Source organism: Ranitomeya imitator, chromosome 4 (assembly GCF_032444005.1).
Source record: "Ranitomeya imitator isolate aRanImi1 chromosome 4, aRanImi1.pri, whole genome shotgun sequence".
Classification (NCBI taxonomy): Eukaryota; Metazoa; Chordata; class Amphibia; order Anura; family Dendrobatidae; genus Ranitomeya; species Ranitomeya imitator.
Genome location: NC_091285.1, coordinates 208,398,829 through 208,418,399, shown reverse-complemented (window position 1 = coordinate 208,418,399; position 19,571 = coordinate 208,398,829). Strand labels below are relative to the sequence as shown.

The 19,571-nt window shown below is 46.3% G+C and overlaps 1 protein-coding gene across 7 annotated transcripts in view; it reads right to left on the bottom strand.

Annotated features, from left to right (window-relative positions):
• Positions 1–19,571, bottom strand: part of BRD8 (bromodomain containing 8) — a 76,888-nt gene that overhangs the window by 16,001 nt on the left and 41,316 nt on the right. For 3 of the 7 annotated variants that reach the window (XM_069764346.1, XM_069764343.1, XM_069764341.1), the window contains 6 exons: positions 8,174–8,254; positions 7,994–8,058; positions 6,737–6,873; positions 6,429–6,644; positions 6,171–6,312; positions 5,284–5,549 (listed from right to left, as the gene is read on the bottom strand). In XM_069764346.1, coding sequence (XP_069620447.1) covers positions 5,284–5,549; positions 6,171–6,312; positions 6,429–6,644; positions 6,737–6,873; positions 7,994–8,058; positions 8,174–8,254 — 907 coding nt within the window. Of the gene's footprint in view, positions 1–5,283; positions 5,550–5,745; positions 5,920–6,170; positions 6,313–6,428; positions 6,645–6,736; positions 6,874–7,993; positions 8,059–8,173; positions 8,255–19,571 lie in introns of all 7 variants that reach the window. The other 4 variants (XM_069764344.1, XM_069764342.1, XM_069764340.1 and 1 more) reach the window with 3 other exon arrangements.

The window sequence follows — 19,571 nt, the reverse complement described above, 5'->3', positions numbered from 1 at the left end:
CTGGCTAACAGCGGACACGTCTGAATACTGATTGGCTAGATGGACAACCCTGGCTGCTGCATTAAGGATAGACTGGAGAGGGGAAAGTCGGGTGAGGGGGTAGGCCAATTAATAGAGAATTGCAGTAGTCCAGGCGGGAGTGGATCAGGGCGACAGTGAGGGTTTTTGTGGTTTCCATGGTGAGAAAAAGGGCAGATTCTAGAGATGTTCTTTAGGTGTAAGCGGCAAGAGCGGGCAAGAGATTGTATATGGGATGTGAAGGAGAGATCGGAGTCAAATATAACACCCAGACAGTGCGCCTGCTGCCGGGGTGTTATTATGGGGCCACCCACGGAGAGGGAAATGTCAGATTAAGGGAGGTTGGTAGACAGCGGGAGCAGAAGAAGTTCAGTTTTGGAGAGGTTGAGTTTCAGAAGGAGTGCGGACATGATGTTGGAGACTGCGGACAGACAGTCACTGGCGTTCTGTAGTACAGCAGGGGTAAAGTCAGGTGTGTATAGTTTTGTGTCATCAGCATAAAGATGTCACTGAAAGCCAAATCTGCTGATGGCCTGTCCAATTGGGGCGATGTAGAGAGAGAAGAGAAGGGGCCAAGAACTGAGACCTGAGGTACCCCGACAGTGAGAGGAAGAGAAGATGAAGTGGAGCCAAAGAACAGAACACTGAAGGAGCAGTCAGAAAGATAGGAGGAGAACCAGGAGAGAGCAGTGTCCATAATGCCTAGTGACTGGAGCCTAGAGAGTAGGAGAGGGTGGTCAACAGTGTCGATAGCTGCAGAAAGGTCGAGAAGAATGAGCAGAGAGTGTTCACCATTGCATTTTGCTGTCAGAAGGTCATTGGTCACTTTGATGAGTGCAGTTTCTGTCGAGTGTAGGGGGCGGAAACCGGACTGTGAATGGTCTAGGAGGGAATGAGTAGAGAGGTAACGGGTAAGGCGGGAGTAGATCAGGCGCTCCAAGAGTTTAGAGATGAAGGGGAGTTTGGAGACTGGTCTTAAGTTATTTGTGCAGGATGGGTCGAGGGCGGGATTCTTTAGTAATGGAATAATGATAGAGTGTTTGAAGGAAGAGGGGGAAGATGCCTGAGGAGAGGGAGAGATTAAAGATTGTAGTTAGGTGAGTTGTGACAACTGGAGGGAGAGACTGGAGGAGATGAGAGAGAATTGGGTCAGTAGTGCATGTAGTCGGACGAGAAGAGAGGAGCTTGGAGACTTCTTTATTTTTGGGATAAAATGTGGACAGTGAGCCAAGGGAAATGCAGGGAGGATGGGAGTCACTGCACTTAGTGGCTGGGAGCGGATTTCCTGACGGATGTTATCTATTTTCTCTATAAAGTGGAAGGCCAGGTCATCAGCACAAATATCTTTGATAGAGGTTTGTGCTTTTGGCCTGAGGAGGGAGTGAAAGGTGTCAAAATGTTTCTTGGAGTTATTGGACAGTGAGGAGATCAGAGTGCTGAAGTAGGTCTGTTTGGCGAGGTGAAGGGCAGAGTTATAGATCCTTAACATAAATTTGAAGTGTATAAAGTCTTCTGGTGTGCGAGTTTTCCTCCATAAGCGTTCAGCACACCTAGAGCATCGCTGGAGAAATTGGGTTTGCGATGTGAGCCAGGGCTGTTTTACTCTGTTTGGAGGTTCTGAGGGTGAGGGGAGCTACTTGGTCCAGGGTGCTTCTAAGAGTGTCATTGAAGTGATGTACAGCGAGATCAGGACAGGAAAAAGAGGAGAATGGGGACAATGATGAGTGTAGGGAGTCAGAAGGTATAAGGGTTAATGGCGTCAAGATTTCTGACTGAATGGTAGGTAGGAGTGTGCTGGGGTGGGCAAGGATTTGTGAGCATGAAGGAGAGAATGTTGTGGTCAGAGAGGGGAAGCAATGAGTTATTTAGGCAGGAGATTGAACAGAGCCGGACAAAGGCCAAGTCAAGGGTGTTACCGTCCTTGTGTGTCTGAGAGGATGAGAGCTGTGAGAGGCCGAGAGAAGTGGTTAGTGATAGAAGCTGGGACACAGGTGTAAGTGGAGCTATTAATGGGGATGTTGAAGTCTCCCAGGATAAGGGTTGGAAGTTCTGAGGGCATAAAGTGCGGCAGCCAGGCTGAGAAATGGTCCAGGAAGTGGGTGGGGGAGCCTGGGGCCGGTATATGACCGCTACTATGAGCGAGCGGGGACGAAAGAGCCTGATGGTGTGGACCTCAAAAGAAGGGAATGATAGTGACGGAACTGGGGGGATGACCTGGAAGGTGCATTGTGGGGACAGGAGTATGCAGACTCCACCACCAGGTCTGTTTGTGGGTCTCGGGGAATGGGAGAATTGTAAGTCACTATGAGAAATGGCAGCGGGGGAGACAGTGTCAGAGTCCTGGATCCAGGTTTCAGTGAGGGCCAACAGATTCAGAGAGTTGTTCAGAAAGTAGTTGTGCAGGAAAGGAAGCTTGTTACATACAGACCGTGGATTCCAAAGGGCACAGTTGAAAGAGAGAGGTGAGGGAGTGCAAGTAATATTAATAAGGTTAGTATGGTTTTGATATGAGGTAGGGTAACAGTTGAGGTTGGGGTATGGGGGACCAGGGTGAGATGCCCCCCCGAAATCAGTAGAAGTAAGAAGATAAAAAGCAAAGTTTTTGGAAGTGTATGATTTTTTTTTGCGCAGTGTGTGTTTGGGCAAGATGGGCTAAAGTTTTTTGGAAGGTGAGAAGTGCATGGGAGCTGTACATGGGAGAGGGAAGGAGAAAGGAGCTGATGTATATGAGTCGTGATGGAGGGGGGATTGGGTGGTGAATGTGGATTGCAAGGGAACATAGGATAGCAATAAAGCACATGGATAGAAGGGAGAGCAGAGTGTGGGTTACCCGACTCCTGCCCTGACTAACTGCCACGGAATAACATAGGCATATAAGCAATACACCTGTGGGTTGCAAAGCCAGCAAATATTCCAAAATATTCTTAAGGGTTTTCCTCAATTTGCAGTAACTCTCTGACTGCAGACTGCTGAATTATGACAGTGAGCTTGCGGTCACGAGTCACTTGTATTCCTGGAGTGAGCAGGCTGCAAAGTGACCGCCTGAATGTGATTTGCGTACTTGCAATCACGTGTTGATGCATTCGGTTTCTCATCATGAAATTGTATTGAGAGAAGCCAGACAAGTCTATATGGCACGTGACGTCAGGTATGCAAATCAGCAGATTCCCCCCCACATACACACACACTATTCATATATGCATTTAACACTTTCAAAGACAAGTACAGCAACACCTTTACATGGGCCAGTCCGTTCTTCTGTTACTGAAAAATCTGCATTAATACTGATATGCAAATGAGGCTAAAGAACTATTCATAGATCTGAAGTCTTTGTCACTCCAGCTCTATTCTCGCCCAGCATGACCTTCTCTTGGTTGATGGCTCCTTTGCCTGAAGTCACACAGCACAGAGGCTGTCAGTCAAGCAGGGGGAAGTAGAGCTGAGTGGGGAATAGAGCTGGAGTGACAGAAACTTCAGATCTGCATTCATTTGCATATCAATTCAAATGTTGATTTCTCAGTAACGGAGGAAAAGACTAGCCACATAAAAGGTATTTCTGGGTCTTTGAAGAAATACATCAGGCAAAGTGTAGGTATGTATTCGGTAAAACCTCGCAAAAGTGTGAAGGGAAGACCAGATAGCTGTCTTGCAAATTTGAGATGGAGGGACCTGGTGACTAACAGCCCAGGAAGCCCACATCACTCGAGTGGAGCGAGCCTTAACACCCGGAGGAGGTGGTCTACCCTTAACGCTATATGCCTCCAAGTTAGCTCAACAAATCAAGCAAGTGATGGTAGATTTGGAGGCAGGAAGACCACTATGACGACCCTCAGAAATGACAAACAGTTTCAGAGCGCCGAAAAGGAGCTGTCCTACAGAAGTAGAAGCAAAGAACTCTGACAAGGCCCAGATTGTGGATTGACCTTTCCAGGGGATGAACTAGGGAAGGGCAAAAATGAAGGGAGGACGATATCCTCACTGATGTGGAAAAGGAAACCACCTTAGGAAAAATTAAGAAACCAGTCTTAGACAGACAATCTTGTCCTGATGGAGAACTATAAAAAGAGAACGACAGGAGAGCAGCCAGTTCCGAAACTTGTCTGATAGACACCAAAAAGGCAACCTTCCAGGAAAGAAAGGAATATGTAATGTCCTGAATGGGTTCGGATGTAGAGTGCTGAAGAGTGCATAGGACCAAGTTAAGGTCCCACGGATCTACCGGACGGTGATAAGGAGGAGACAGATAAGCAACACCCTTGAGGAAGGTCTTGACCTGGGGTCGCAAAGTCAATTCCCTTTGAAAGAGGATCGAGAGCGAGGAGACTTGACCCTTAAGAGTGTTGAGGAAAAGATTGGAACCATGACCAGACTGGAGAAAAGCCATGATGTATGGAAGTGAGAAACACATGGAAGAGGACCGATTGTCCTTGCACCAGCAAAAACAAGACTTCAGGTTCTATGATAAATGCTAGAAGATGCGGGCTTTCTCACACTGATCATAGTCTGTATGAGCCAAGGTGAAAAACCTTCTTCCTTCAGAACGGTGTCCTCAGTGGCCGAAGTGAGGCACTTTGGCATTCATCCGAACACGTTTCATTCTCATGGACATAACGGTTTATCACTCATGGTAATTCTGCTTCATGTCACCTGACTTATCCATGGTTTTTTGCCTGATGAAGAGACCTGCGTAGTCTCGAAAGCTTGCAATTTGTTACCATCTTTTCAGTTAGCCATTAAAAGGTATCAACCACTGAGGACTCTCAATTCTAAACATTTTTCTATCTACTGGCTAACACGGTACCAAGATATATTTCTTTCCTGACTTCAGCTAGATACTTTTGACTGCAATGATTCAAGAGTAAACATGAGCTTTAATTTAAAAGCAGACCAAGCTGTACGGGTGACTACTCGAACAGGCAGATCCCTTGCAGCTCCTCCTTGCCCGTTCCCCTTCAGTGATCGCTCAATGGCAAGACAAGGCACCAGGGACCCACCTCTCCGATCAGTGGCTTGGTCTCTGACTGCTTTTGAAGCATGTTTTTCTCTGAAACTCCCCAACGATTCAGAGTCAAACACACATGACTGATATCAAACAGCCAGTGTCTCATACATTCTGTCCATGGAGCAGACAGCATTTATCAGCTGCTGGGTTCCCATTAAAAGTGATAACCGCTTTAATAGGTTTTCACTGACTGACATAACTCTGTTTCTGTATAGACAAAGTTTCTAAAATAGATAAAATAATAAGAAAGGTCTCATTTTTACCTTGTCTTCAATTATTGCAATGATATCGCCAACAGTTTCAAAGTCAAGCTCCTCTCCAGTGTAAGATACAGCAATGTCCATTTTCTCTGCCAAATCCAGGTCTCCCTTGCTGTCTGAAGACTCATCCTTTGACGGTGTGCTACCATCTCCAGTACCAAGGCATTCCTTGTTAATAGAATCTATGATCATGGAAATGTCACTACTGTCCATGGACACAGAAACTGTGTGTGGGTCACAAGTACTTTCACTGTCCTCCTGCTGGGTCACTACAGGGGTAATTTAAAACTGTTCTAAGTATCAGGAAATATATCAAGCCATTTCTACAAAAATTATGTTACCACAAGATAAAAATCATATTATCATATGTCTAAATCTAACAACATGCAGTACTTAAAAAATGTGAAAGTAAAGAAAAGAGTAAGAAACGATTAAGGAAAGCATGAAACCCAAGGCAGACTTTACCTGGGACAGCTGCAGTCATTGGAAGTGCAGACATCATAATAATGGTAGCCTGGGACTCTATTGGGGTCAGCAAAGATTTAGACGGAGATTCGCTTGTAGCAGCAGAGAAGGTAGCGAGAGGTGTTGCGAAGTGTGCAGGGCCAGCTTCTAGAAGCCGGGATAAAGTGGGAGCACCTAGTAGGGCAAGAACAGGAAGGCACAAAACCACAAGAGAAGGCCAGAAAAGAGAAAACATAGGGGGGTAAAAATAAAAAAGAGAAACAAAGGAAAAGAAGATGTGGAGAAAAGGTGTTCACATAACCAGAAATATGACACAAGGACCAAGTAACGGAAGATAACGGATCAACAGAAAGTATTTTAAGAAAAATGTAAGATTCTTCCAGTCAGACAATAAGTATCCGAAAACTACGATTTACAATCCATACCTGATGCTGCTGGAGATGCTGGAACTGTGCCTGCAAGGGGGTGCAGCTCACCTCCATGAAGACTTGGAAGTACTCCAACATCCATTAAGACACCTGAACCAGTAATGGTATTGGATCCTAAAGTCATTTCACCCTCACTGACCTGTGGAAAAAAAGTACATGGCAAGAAACTTGATTATGAGCAGATTTTACCTCCCTTGGCAAGACTTTGGGTTATGTTGGGGTGCCCTCCGTGAGACCCAGGGAGGGGTTTCATACCAGCCGGGGACTTGTGGACAACAGACTGCCTTTCTTCAGGAGCTCCGATAACAGCGGGGAGGGGGGTGGTGTTGCTTTCTGTCCCACCATCTTTTGCTGGGGAGAGTCGTCCATCACAGGGGTCAACGGGGACTCCAAAGGGGCAGGAGGAGGAGGGGTGTCAGGAATACCAATGAAGGAGGAGACTGGGGTGTTTGGCAAAGACCCCACACTTACCTAGAAAAAGACAATTTTGTAAACATGCAAGAGTTAATAAAATGCAAGTCAGAGCCTATCAAAATGAACAAAAATAGAAGAATTAAGTATACCCCCATGTTTCCCTCCTCTGTGCTATTTGGTGTCAGGTCTCCTAAACCAAACTCTCCACCCGGTGATGAAGATCCAATAGATGTGCGGCCTACTGTGCTTGAACTTCTGCGAGGAATATTCTTAGCTGCTTGACGTGCTGAAAAAGATGACGCATGTGTCATTGTAAAATGATGAAAAAACGTTTATATTTACATACAATTTCAAATTTAAACCTTGAAAGAGAGGGCTAGGGTGGTCAGGAACAAACATACATGGACAAATAAGTATGATGTGCGGAAAAATAAATACATCTGTACACATATATTAGACTTATAATACCACTGCAGCGTTTTTTTTTTTTATTCCAGCCCTGAAGTGGTGCTTCTAATCTAAGGTCCTGCACTTAAGTTTTATACTTACCAGCCGCCGTCTTCACCTTCTATCTCCGCAGCTCCCGTTGGTGTCATGCAGTCTGTGACCTGCCGGAAAGCTCCAGTATTTGCTGGGCGACCAAGAAAGAGGTCACTTTTCAATGAAAATTGATGAGAGCCTCATTCTGTCTCACCTAGTCTTGCATTGAGAGATTGTGACTGTTACTTCTGATTTCTGGACAGTCAGGAGTTGCAGTCACAAAATGGCACTGTTGGACTGGAGCTGCACCGATAGAGGGTGAAGACAACGGTAGATAAAAGGTGGATAAGTAAAAGACTACGGTCAAGCACTGAAATCTAAAAAAAAATATGCCGGAGTGGTGCTTAAGTCGGACAAGTCAGCCGATAAAGGTGGGAATAAACACACTCAACAGATTGTGTTGGTTGAAGCAGCTCTCTCATAGAAAACACAGGAGCGCTAGGCCGATAATTCCTGTGTATGGGAGTCAGGAAGATACAAATTGGCAGAATAACACAGTCCAATATGTATTACTCCTAAAAGTAGACTACATTTCTGTTCTTAATCTTCTCTGTCTCATATTACAAACAGAAATATATAAAGAAATAGTCACTGCCACCCCTTGCTTCTCACTATCCAGTGCCAGAGAATCTTCCCCCCGCCCTGTGGGCAAGAACACTTAAATATTATTTAACCCCATCCCCCATTGGCAGCCAAAACTAGGACACAGCACAATGTTAACCCCTTAAGGTTCGCGAGTCTCTTTAAAATTGGCAAGATTTTCTGTATAGTCATACAACAAAAATGGAAAAAATCCACTACTCATTTATTTTTGTCATTCACATCTAGATTTGGTGTTCCTTTATTAGGATGTTTTAAAGCCCAACCTTGATAAGCAGCATCAGTTGCCTTCTTTTTCATGTCTGCTTCTTCCTCTTCCTGTTTTTTTTTGCTACAATATGTGGAGAGCAAAAAGATTCTGTTAAACAGAGTAAGTGCATTTGCTGAAGAAGTTACAAAAAAAAAAAAAGAAGATAGATATGATGGAAGAAAACAGAAAAACATACGTTACAACATTGTTCCACAGTTCATCCAATTTGCTGTCCATGTGGCCACTCTGAATTAGCTCTGCTTCTTTCTTTAACTTTCTAGAAATAAAAAAAAAAAAAAAAAATGTATTTGATTATATACCAAACAGATCAAATATTCCGGTGATCCGGAAGCATGTAAACATTACCCCCTTCGCCCCGAAGAGAGTTTTCACCTACATGACCAGGCCAATTTTTACAATTCTGACCACTGTCACATTATGATAACATATTGTACTTCATGTTAGTGGTAAAAATTTCTTTGATATGACTTACATTTATTTGTGAAAGAAAAAAAACGGAAATTTGTCGAAAACTTTGCAATTTTCAAACTTTTAGTTTTTATGCCCTTAAATCAGAGTCATATCACACAAAATTGTTAATAAATAACATTTCCAAAAATGCTACTTTACATCAGCATCACATAAATAACCCTTATAACTTCCTAACAAAAAAAAAAGTTAAAAGTTGACCAGCGATTTCTCATTTATACAACAAAATTTGCAAAAAAAATTTTTTTTCTTTGGACAACATCACATTTTGTGTGACTTTTTGAGGGGCCTATATGACAGAAAATACCCAAAAGTGACACCATTCTAAGGCTATGTGCACATGTCAGGATTATTTGCAGAAATTTGATGAACAAAACTGGACTTTTTCCGCAGGAAATCCGCATGCTTTTTTTGCGCATTTTTATTGCGTTTTTTGTGCGGATTTTTCGCGGAAAAAAACGCAACATATGCACAAAAATTGCAGATTGCATTCTATTAATAGGATGCGCTTTTTTTTTCACAGTTTTATCGCGTTTTTATAGCGAAAAAACGCAGAAAATCCGGAACGTGTGCACACAGCCTAAAAACTGTACCATTGAAGGTACTCAAAGCCATATCATGAAGGGTTAATAAACTTCATGATATGGTTAAATGCTTCACATTAATTTTTGGAATGTGGAGGGAAAAAAATAAACATCTAATTTTCTTTCATAAAAAATTTCCTTTAGACCTATTTTTTTTACTTTAGCAAGGGTAACAGGAGAAAATGGACAATACAACAAATAATTGTGCAATTTCTCCTGAGCATGCCGATACCACATATATACAAATCTACTGTTTGGGCGCACGGCAAGGGAAAGAGCAACATTTCACTTTTTGAATGTGATCCAAGAAGTATCGCTTCTCCTTGCGGAGAGTGACATTGCAAATTGAGATTCTGGTTTGGCTATTATCCTAAAGGTACCGTCACATTTAGCGACGCTGCAGCTATCTAGACAACGATCCCGATCGCTGCAGCGTCGCTGTGTGGTCGCTGGAGAGCTGTCACACAGACAGCTCTCCAGCGACCAACGATGCCGAAGTCCACTGGTAACCAGAGTAAACATCGGGTTACTAAGCGCAGGGCCGCGCTTAGTAACCCGATGTTTACCCTGGTTACCAGCATAAACGTAAAAAAAAAAAACATTACATACTTACATTCCGGTGTCTGTCCCCCGGCGCTCTGCTTCCCGCACTGACTGTGAGCGCCAGCCGGAAAGCACAGCGGTGACGTGACCGCTGTGCTTTCCGGCCGGTGCTTACACAGTGCAGAGAAGCACAGCGCCGGAGGACAGACACCGGAATGTAAGTATGTAATGTTTGTTTTTTTTTACGTTTACGCTGGTAACTAGGGTAAACATCGGGTTACTAAGCGCGGCCCTGCGCTTAGTAACCCGAAGTTTACCCTGGTTACCAGTGAAGACATCGCTGAATCAGCGTCACACACGCCGATTCAGCGATGTCTGCGGGAGTCCAGCGATGAAATAAAGTTCTGGACTTTCTGCTCCGACCAACGATGGCACAGCAGGATTCAGATTGCTGCTGCCTGTCAAACTCAACGATATCGCTAGCCAGGACGCTGCAACGTCACGGATCGCTAGCGATATTGTTCAGTGTGACGGTACCTTTAGTCATGTGACAAGGCTCGTTAAAGGGTCGACATTGACTGTTAGGATTGCTACTTCCAATAGGTGGCACTAGAGTTCTAGTCATCTTCCTCTCTGAAGAGACAATTTGCACTTTTTGAATGTAAAATTTGCAGGCATAATTAGCAGACGTCATGTTACGTTTGAAGAGCCCCTGATGTGCCTAAACATTGGAAACTCCCAGCAAGTGACACCATTTTGGAAACTAGACCCCTTAGGGAACTCATCTAGATGTGTATTGAACACCTTGAACCCACAGGTAATTCAGACGTTTATAACGTTAAGCCATGAAGCAAACAAAAAAAAAAAAAAAATCAAAATTTTCCCCCCAAAAAAAGTTTTTTAGCTCCAAATTTTGTATTTTCACAAGGGTGACAGGAGAAAATGGACCAGGAAATTTATTGTGCAAATTTTCATGAGATCACCGATAGCCCATATGTCATCGAAATCTACTTTTGAGGCACAGTGCAAAGCTTGGAAGGGAAGAAACACCATTATTACACTGCAGATTCTGGTGCACTTGTTTGAGGGTGCCATGTTGCATTGGCAGAGCTCCTGAGGTGCCAACACAGCAGAACCCACCATAAATGACCCCATTTTACAAACTAAACCTATCAATGAATTAATCTACGGGTGCAGTGATTATATTAACTCCACAGGCCTGTCACAGACTTTCATACCATTGAGCAGTGAAGATAAAATAATATACATTTTTACCATCAAGATTGTGTGTTAGCCCCATGTTTTATATTTTCATACTGGGAAATTGGTAAAATTGGCACCCAAGACTTTGCCCTGTTGACTAGCCATCCATAACAGGACAGGGTGTCGAGAACAATGGCCAAACTTTCCTGGGCCTGAGAAAAGGATGGAGCTTTGATGATGATGATGTCGTCGAGATACGGGATGAGCACTAGGCTCCGTAGAATGGCAATTAAAGCTGCCATGATTTTTGTGAAAACCCTGGGAGCGGTTGTGAGCCCGAACAGCAGGGTGATAAACTGAAAATGGTGTTGCTACACCACAAAGCGCAGGAACCTCTGATGCCCTGTTAAGATAGGCACAAGGAGTTAAGCGTCCTGGATGTCTATGGAGCACAGAAATTCCTGCACCTCCATGGAAGCAATTACTGAACGAAGGGATTCCATCCAGAAATGTTGCAGTCGGACTGTTTTGTTCAGTAACTAGATCCAGGATGGGCCAAAACAAACCGGCCTTTTTTGGCATCACAAATAGGTTTGAATAAAATCCTGTGAAGCGTTCCTGGTCTGGAACGGGAACAATGACCCGAAGAGAGGCAATGGATGCAAAGAAACCCAGAACCAGAGAAGCACTTCTTGGAGGACGGGATTCGAAGAATTGATTTCGGGGCCGCAAAATTAGATTTTGTATCCTGAGTATACAACCTCCCTGACCCATTTGTCCTCCACTGAGGATAGCCAGATGTCTCTGAAGAACTGGAGATGACCGTCCAGCCTGGGAGTTTCACCGAGATCTTAAGGAATACCTGCCAGTTTTAGGCCTGGCGAATCTACCCTGTGCGATACGGGGACACCAGGAAGTGGTGGGTTTAAAGAAAGCCAGTTTCCTATCCTGGTGAGCCTGTGGCATCGGTTGGCGGGAAAAATCCTCCGTTGCAGTGAAACGGCTGAAACTGCTGTTCCAGAGGAGGGCGGCGAGGTTTGGACTGAGGAAGGAGGGAACTCGTCCCTCAGGTGGCCTCCTTAATAATCTGGTCCAACTTGGAGTCAAACAGAGGTGAACCCAGGAAAGTCAAGCTGGCAACGGACTTCTTTGAAGATAAGTCCGCCTGCCAGGCTTTAAACCAAATAGTCCGACGGATGGCCACAATATTGCTGGACGCCTAAGCCATAGATACCATGTAATTCCCTGCATGAGAAATCTGGTCTGCGAGGTTGACAAATACCTGTGGTCGAGCTCCAGCAAGAATGCCCTGACGAAGTTGCTTAGTCCATGCAGCTATGGACTTTGACACCCAAGTAGAAGCAAAGACTGAGCACAATGTAGAAGCGGCTGCTTCAAAGGCTGACTTTGTGAAAGATTCTATGATCCTGTCATTGGAGTCCTGGAGGGATGTTCCATTTGTAAGCGGGAGGACCGTGTTGGTTGACAGTCTGGAAACTGGAGGGTCCACAGTTGTAGAGGCTGTCCAGTTAACAGTGAGCTCAGAGGAGAAGGGATATAATGCCGAGGCGCTTCCCTCTTTGGAAACGTCTGATTGGATTCTCCCTTTCTCTGTCAAGTACCTCCTCAAATTCTTTATGTGGGGCAAAGGCCGTGGAAGCTAGCTACAACCTTCTAAACGAAACCACTTTTTCTGCGGCTTCCGTAGAGGTATCCTTAATGCTAAAGGTCTGGTTGACCGCTACAATGAAACTCTGGACCATGTCTCTCATATTAGATGCTTGGTCAGAATCCAGGTCCGAGTCATCCTCCGATAGTGCGTCCGAAACCACCTCAAATCTCGTGCGGCTTGTGTGGGTAGGAACAGCCGCTGAGTCCTGCGACCCACTAGTAACGGAAAAGGCCGGAGGGGGCAACCTGTCAAGAACAGACACCAGGGTCTGTCACAGACGGAGACTGATTGGTAACACATTACACCGTAAAGGTTTAAAATCCTGCAGTGCCTGCAAGGTCCCACCTGCTCAAGAATGCACATGTGCAGGCCTGTGAAGGAACAAATTATAAAAGATTCTCCATTTTGTGCTAGATTCTCCATTTTGTGCTTTGACTCCATTTTCTTGTTGGTTAAAGATAAATTCTGTTATTTCTGCATTCTTATAGGTTAAGAACTGTGAGCGTGTTCTTATGCTGATTGGTGGAAGTAGAATTTGCTAATATGATAAAACTGCAACACAATAAACGGGGGCCCAGAGATCTGCTTGATCCTCCCCATACAGAGACATGAGTCTCCGTCTGGTCATTTTCAGTTGCCGGCAATGCCCTGTAGATTAATTTGGAAATCACTGAGTCAACCGTGAAGGATCAATTTAGATCCTCCCTCAACAGGCCCATCTGAAGTTTGCCAATGAACATTCCTGGATGATTCTGTGAGAGATTGGGAGAAGGTGCTGTGGTCAGATGAGGCAAAAATTGAGGTCTTTGGCATTAACTTAACTCGCCAAGTTCGGTGGAAGAGAAATGCTGCCTGTGACCCAAAGAACACTGTCCCCACTGTCAAGCATGGGAGGTGGAAACATTATAGTTTGAGGGTGTTTCTCTGCTAAGGGAACAGGAATACTTCACCGCATCACATTAAGGTCATGGAGTGGCCTAATCAGTCTCCAGGCCTTAATCCAATAGAAAACTTATGGAGGGAGTTGAAACTCCGATTTGCAAACGAAGGCATCAAAATCTTAACGATTTTGAGATGATATGCAAAGAGTGGACAAAAATTCCTCCAGACATGTGCGCAAACCTCATCAACCACAAAATAGGGATTTTTGTCAGTACTCACCTTAAAATCCTTTTCTCCGAGCCACTCAATGGGGACACAGGATCATGAGTGATATGCTGCTGCCACTAGAAGGCTGCCACTAAGTTAATACAAAAAAAAAAAAGTTATCTCCGCCTCTGCAGTTAACTCCCTCTTGCTGTCTCCAAGAGAGCCAGTAGGAAAACATTAACAACACACAAGAGTACAACATGGCAACCCAAAGAATAGGCCAAACTATTAGGCTAACAGGGTGGTTGCTGTGTCCCCATATGAGTGGCTCGGAAAAAATGATTTTACGGTGAGTACTTGCAAACACATGACCATGCTTTGTTCCCAAAGCAGTCCCTGGGCGGGACAACAACATAACCGTAGGCTTCATGTAACAACTGCCTAGATGTGCGCAAATGCGGCCTGCAGAATTCTTCTGCCCAGACTCGCATCCGCGGAAGCCTGAGTGAATATTATGATGCTTTGAGAACGTATGTAAGCTGGACCAAGTCGCAGCCTTACAGACCTGTTCTGCTGACGCCTGATCGAAAAGGCCAAAGAAGGTCGAAAAGCCCAAGAAGCTCTCACCGCTCGAGTGAAGTGTGCCCTGATCCCCGCTGGAATGGGCTGGCCTCTGACACGGTAGGCCTCCTGAATGGAGGAAAAATCCACCAGGCTATCGTGGCCTTTGAAGCGACGAAGCCCTTCTTATGACCCTCGGGGATCTCGAACAAAGTGTCCGTCCTTCTGAAAGATGCCATACTCAAGACATACCTTCTCAGGGCTCTGACCAAATCCAGAGTGTGGAGAGTTCTTTCCATTCTGTGAACGGGAGCCGGACAAAGTGAAGGTAGAACAATGTCTTCGTTCAGATGTAAGGACGAGATGAACTTGGGCAAGAAAGACAGGGGTGGCCCGAGGACAACTTTGTCCTGATGGAAATTGAGGAAAGGTGCCCGACAAGACAGGGCGGCTAGTTCTGAGACTCGACAGATTGACGTGATTGCCACCCGGAAATCGACCTTCCAGGACAAGAAAGTCAGCGAAATGTCCTGGAGCGGTACAAAGGGGGGGTTCCTGTAGAACACACTGTACCAATTTGAGATCCCAGAGCTCTAAGGGCATGTGAAATGGGGGGAACCAAGTGTGACACCCCTTGCATGAAAGTCTTAACCTGAAGCCTAGTTGCGATCTTCCTTTGAAAGACCGATAGGGCAGAGATTTGACCCTTTAGAGAACTAGGTGCCAGGCCCGAGTCCAGACCGACCTGTGGAAACTGCAATATGTTGGGAATGGAGAAGACGAGAGGGGAAAGACCTCGATCTTTGCACCAAGCAAAAAATATGTCTTCCAGGTGCGATGATAAATGCGTACCGGCACCGGCTTTCGATCACTGACCATTGTGGAAACAACCTGTTTAGAAAAAAAAAAAACAGCCTGGGTCAGAATTTAGGATTCAACGGCCATGCCGTTAAACACAGAGCCCCTGAGTTCTGGTGTCAAATTGGACCCTGGGAGAGCAGATCTGGACCATCAGGGCACGTCGGCGAGGAGGAGCCCAACTCCGCAAACCACGCACGGCGTGGCCAATCTGGGGAGACCAAGATCACGGGGACTCCGTCTGCCTTGATCTTCCTTATGACTCTCAGAAATAATGGCAACGGGGGAAAAATGTATGGAAGACTGAACTTGCACCACAGAAGCACTAGAGCAACTGCTCCAATTGCTCTTGGGTCTCGAGACCGAGCAATGAACTGAGAAATTTTGGTGTTCAGTCTAGATGCCATCAGATCTACATCTGGAGTCCCCCAAAGACGACAGATCTGTTGGAACACTTCCGGATGAAATTCGCATTCCTCCGAGGCAAGACCATGGCGCTGAGGAAGTCTGCAATCCAGTTTTCGACACCTGGAATGTGGACCGCTGACTGAGATTACCAAGTGGTTGTTTTCTGCCCATCGGAGAATGTGAGAGGCCACGGACATAGCCGCGCGGCTGCAGGTACCCCCTTGATGGTTTATGTATGTTCGTGGCATTGTCCGATTGAATTCAGATCTCTGCTAGGCGATAATGGAATGGATGTAGGGCCAGCCATATTGTGCGACTCTCCAGTACATTGATAGGGAGTTTCGATTAACGGATGGACCAGCGGCCCTGGGCGGTGTGATGATGAAAGACTGCCCCCCAGCCGAGGAGGCTGGCGTCGGTAGTCACCTCTAGCCAATGATAATCGGGAGAAAGGACTTCCGCTGATTGAGAGAAGAATTCAATGTCCACCATCTGAGAGCCCGTCTGACCCGCAGGAGTAAACGGCACCTGCGGTTGAGGGAGAATGGGTTTCTGTCCCAGGCCTCCAGATGCGCGTGCTGCAGGGGTCAAAGGTGCAGCTGCACAAAAGGGACCACTTCCATTGCTGCCACCATTTTTCCCCAGTACCCTCATGGCAAACTGAATGGAATGAGGGGACGATTGACAGAGGACACGGGCTCTTTGTTGAAGAGCCAAGACCTTGAGTCGAGGAAGAATTACTAACCCTCGAGAAGTGTCCAGGGTCATCCCTAAAAAGGATATATACTGGGCTGGGACAGGAGATGACTTGCTTAAGTTTAATCAGCCAGCCCAGGAGAGAAAGGGTATCGCAAGTAATGTGAACAGAGACCTCGCAATCGTGGAAGGATGGGCCTTTGACCAAAATGTCATCCAGGTAGGGCAGAATGACCATGCCTCGAGAGTGTAAGATGGACATAACGGCTGCCATGACCTTTGTGAACACTCTGGGAGCTGTGGCAAGGCAGAAAGGCAGGGTTGTGAATTAGAAATGATGGTCGTGTATGGCGAAGAGCAGGAATCTCTGGTGGGGAGGAAAGATCGGGATATGTAGTTAAGCGTCTTGGATGTCGATGGATGCCAAAAACTCTCCTTCCATAGAAGCGATGACTGAACATAGAGATTCCATGCAAAAAGGATGAACCTTGACAAACTTGTTTAGAAGTTTGAAGTCTAGAATGGGTCTCACCTTTCTTTTCTTTTTTGGGACCACAAAAAGGTTCGAGCAGAAACCCTGAAACTTTTCTTTTCGGAACGGGTACAATGACACCATCATGACGCAATGCGTCTATGGCTCTTGTAAAGGCGTTTGCCCTTGCCTCTGATGTTGGAGGACGGGAATGGAAGAAACGCGTTGGGGGACATGTAGAAAAATCGATCTTGTATCCGGACGAGACCAGATCTCTGATCCATTCGTCGTGGAAGAGGGTCAGCCATGCCTGACTGAACAGAAGTAGGCGACTGCCCGCCCTGCCGGTGTCGACCGGACAGCGCCAAGAGTCAGCGGGCGGAAAATCTCCGAGACCTAGGACCCTTAGATCGCAACTGTTTATGGCGGGATTTCCATTGTCGACTAGGTCTGTAAGTGACTCGAGACCCTCTGTCCCTGTGTGGGGAGCATCCTGACCCAGGGGAGGTAGTGACTGTGGACCAGCCCGGGTTGGAGCGAAAGGATTGGAAACGGAACTGTTTTTTCTCCGAAAAGGACGCCTAAGCCTCTGCTAGGGAAGAAATTTACACTTTCCTCACGTGGCATCAGAAATAAGCTGATCCAGCTCCTCACCAAATAAGGGACCACTCTGGTAAGGCAGATATATTAAGGACTTTTTGGATGCAGAGTCCGCTTTCCACTCTCTGAACGATAATGCTCTTCTGATCGTGACTGCGTTCGCTGCCGATAGAGCAGAACAGCCAGCTGTGTCCAAAGATGTGTGTATCAGGTAATCTCCAGCCCAAGAAATTTGACTGGCAAGATATACTGCTATACTTCGGCACAGCCGAAAAAGGATATTTTGCTTCAAGAAACCTTTGTCCTGTGAAGCGTTGTCCGGTCGCTCCCTGTGACGATTGAGTATGGCAGTAAACTCAGGGTGAACTGTAAAGGTCTTATGGGGACGTTTAGCCCTCTTCAAAGACACTTCTTGATCCGGAACGGAGTCAGATTTCTCTTCAACATTTAATGAGAGACTGACCACCTCAATCAGCGAATCCACCGTTTTCTGGAAGTCTGGCAAATACAGGTCCAAGGAGCAGTCTGATTCGTACTCAGATTCGCGTTCGCTACTGACCCCTGGAGAGGGAGAGCGAGAAGCAGAACTCGCAAATGAGAATGCACGTAAATGCACTGGGGAAGTGCTGCGGATCCTTTTCCTAGATGCCTGTAGATTTCTAGAGTGCTCTCGGCCACTGATGACCGACTGCTCCCGTATGGGAGAGGGTGCATTTATATCAGACCTGCGCATACTCCGATCCCTGGAAGAATCATATCGTTTTGGCCAGAGAAGCCACGGATTGTGACAGTGATGAAGCCCACTCAGGGGGGGCTAGGCACAATGGGCTCAGTGGCTCCTGAGGGCATTTGGGGCGAAGTCTGAGCCTTAGGAAACGCAGACTGGCAGGAGATACATGAAGTGGAGAAGACTGCAATAGCCTTGTTAGCCTTTTTAGATGCTTTAGGCTGGATCATTGTACCCTTCTATGTATTCCCATTAAAAACTTGGGGAATTCCTGCAGTGAAAAAAAGGTTACAGCAAGGAGGAGGAGGGTGGTCTAGAGCAGCATTCCCTTACCCAGATCCTGTGTCCCCAGGTCCTTCTGCGTGGCACTGTAGCTGCTGAGCCTCCCCAGAGAGTGCTGACGCCGCGGTGAGTTGCCTCATAGACCACTGCCGGATGCCGCTGTGTCTGGAGGGTCCGTGGGAGAAGAGAAGATGGCCGCCGAGACTCGGAGAGCCAGAAAGGTAGGCAGAGCCGCCGGGATGAGTCATAGCGGGGGCGGAGTTACACAATGTGGTTTAGCAGAGAACCGAAGCCGGGAACTAAATTTATCGGCGTCGATACCGGAAGGGACAGGGAGCGCTGCACCACCAGAAGCCCCCTCCATCCAGTGCCGTCTCAGACCGCCTGCCCAGAGCCCTCCAGCCCCAACACTTACCCGGAGAAGCTGACGGGTGGCAGGTAAACCAGTGATATGCGGCGGGTACATGTCCTCCTGCGGCCACTGCTGGTCCTGGATAGTGTAGGGATAAAAGGGATCATCCTCGATCCACCATCCCTTTAATAAGTAGGTGGAGGGACCGTCCGCCTCCTTGTACCATCTGCTTTTAACAGTGGTGGTGCAGTGGGGGCTGCTCGGATGCCACACAGGGGCCTCTGTACATCCAAGAGGTTAAACCCCTAGGATGGGACAGGGCTAATGTCCGACAAAAGGCCTGGCTGCGGAAGAGGATACATGGAGGCGACACTCCATGTGCTTGTCCATAGGGTGCAGGGAGATCGGTGCCCCTTAAGGGACCTGTCGCCCCTAAAAAAATTCAGCTCAGGTGTGGCATCCCACATCGCAGGAGACGATACGGAGAGGCGACACTCTGTGCTCGCCTGCTGATGGTTCGAGAAGATTGGAACCGTGAAAGGATCTATTGCCCCATTTGTCTGTAGTAAAAATAAAAATCAAAAATGAAAAAGGTAAAAAAGATGAAAAATAAGACTTTAGGTCTGAAGACCAGACTAGTGTGCCTCCTATGGACACTAAGCAAGAACTGGCTCTCTTGGAGACAGCACGAGGGTGTATACTGCAGAGGAGGAGCTAACTATTTTTGTATTAACTTAGTGTCAGCCTCCTAGTGGCAGCAGCATAACATCCATGGTCCTGTGTCCCCCAATGAGGCGATGGAGAAAAACATCTAACTGCTGTGCTTGCCACCAAGGGTTTTGCCACCAAGTAATAAGTCTTGTTTGCAAGAGGGATCAAATACTTATTTCTCACTGCAAAATGCAAATACATTTATATAATTTACCCTTAAAATTATAGACTGTTCATGTCTTTGTCAGTGGGCAAACTTACAAAATTAGCAAGGGATCAAATAGTTATTTCCTTTACTGTATCAAGTTTTGCTGCTTTTTTTGTGCCGCCAAAACGGGATTCTAAGG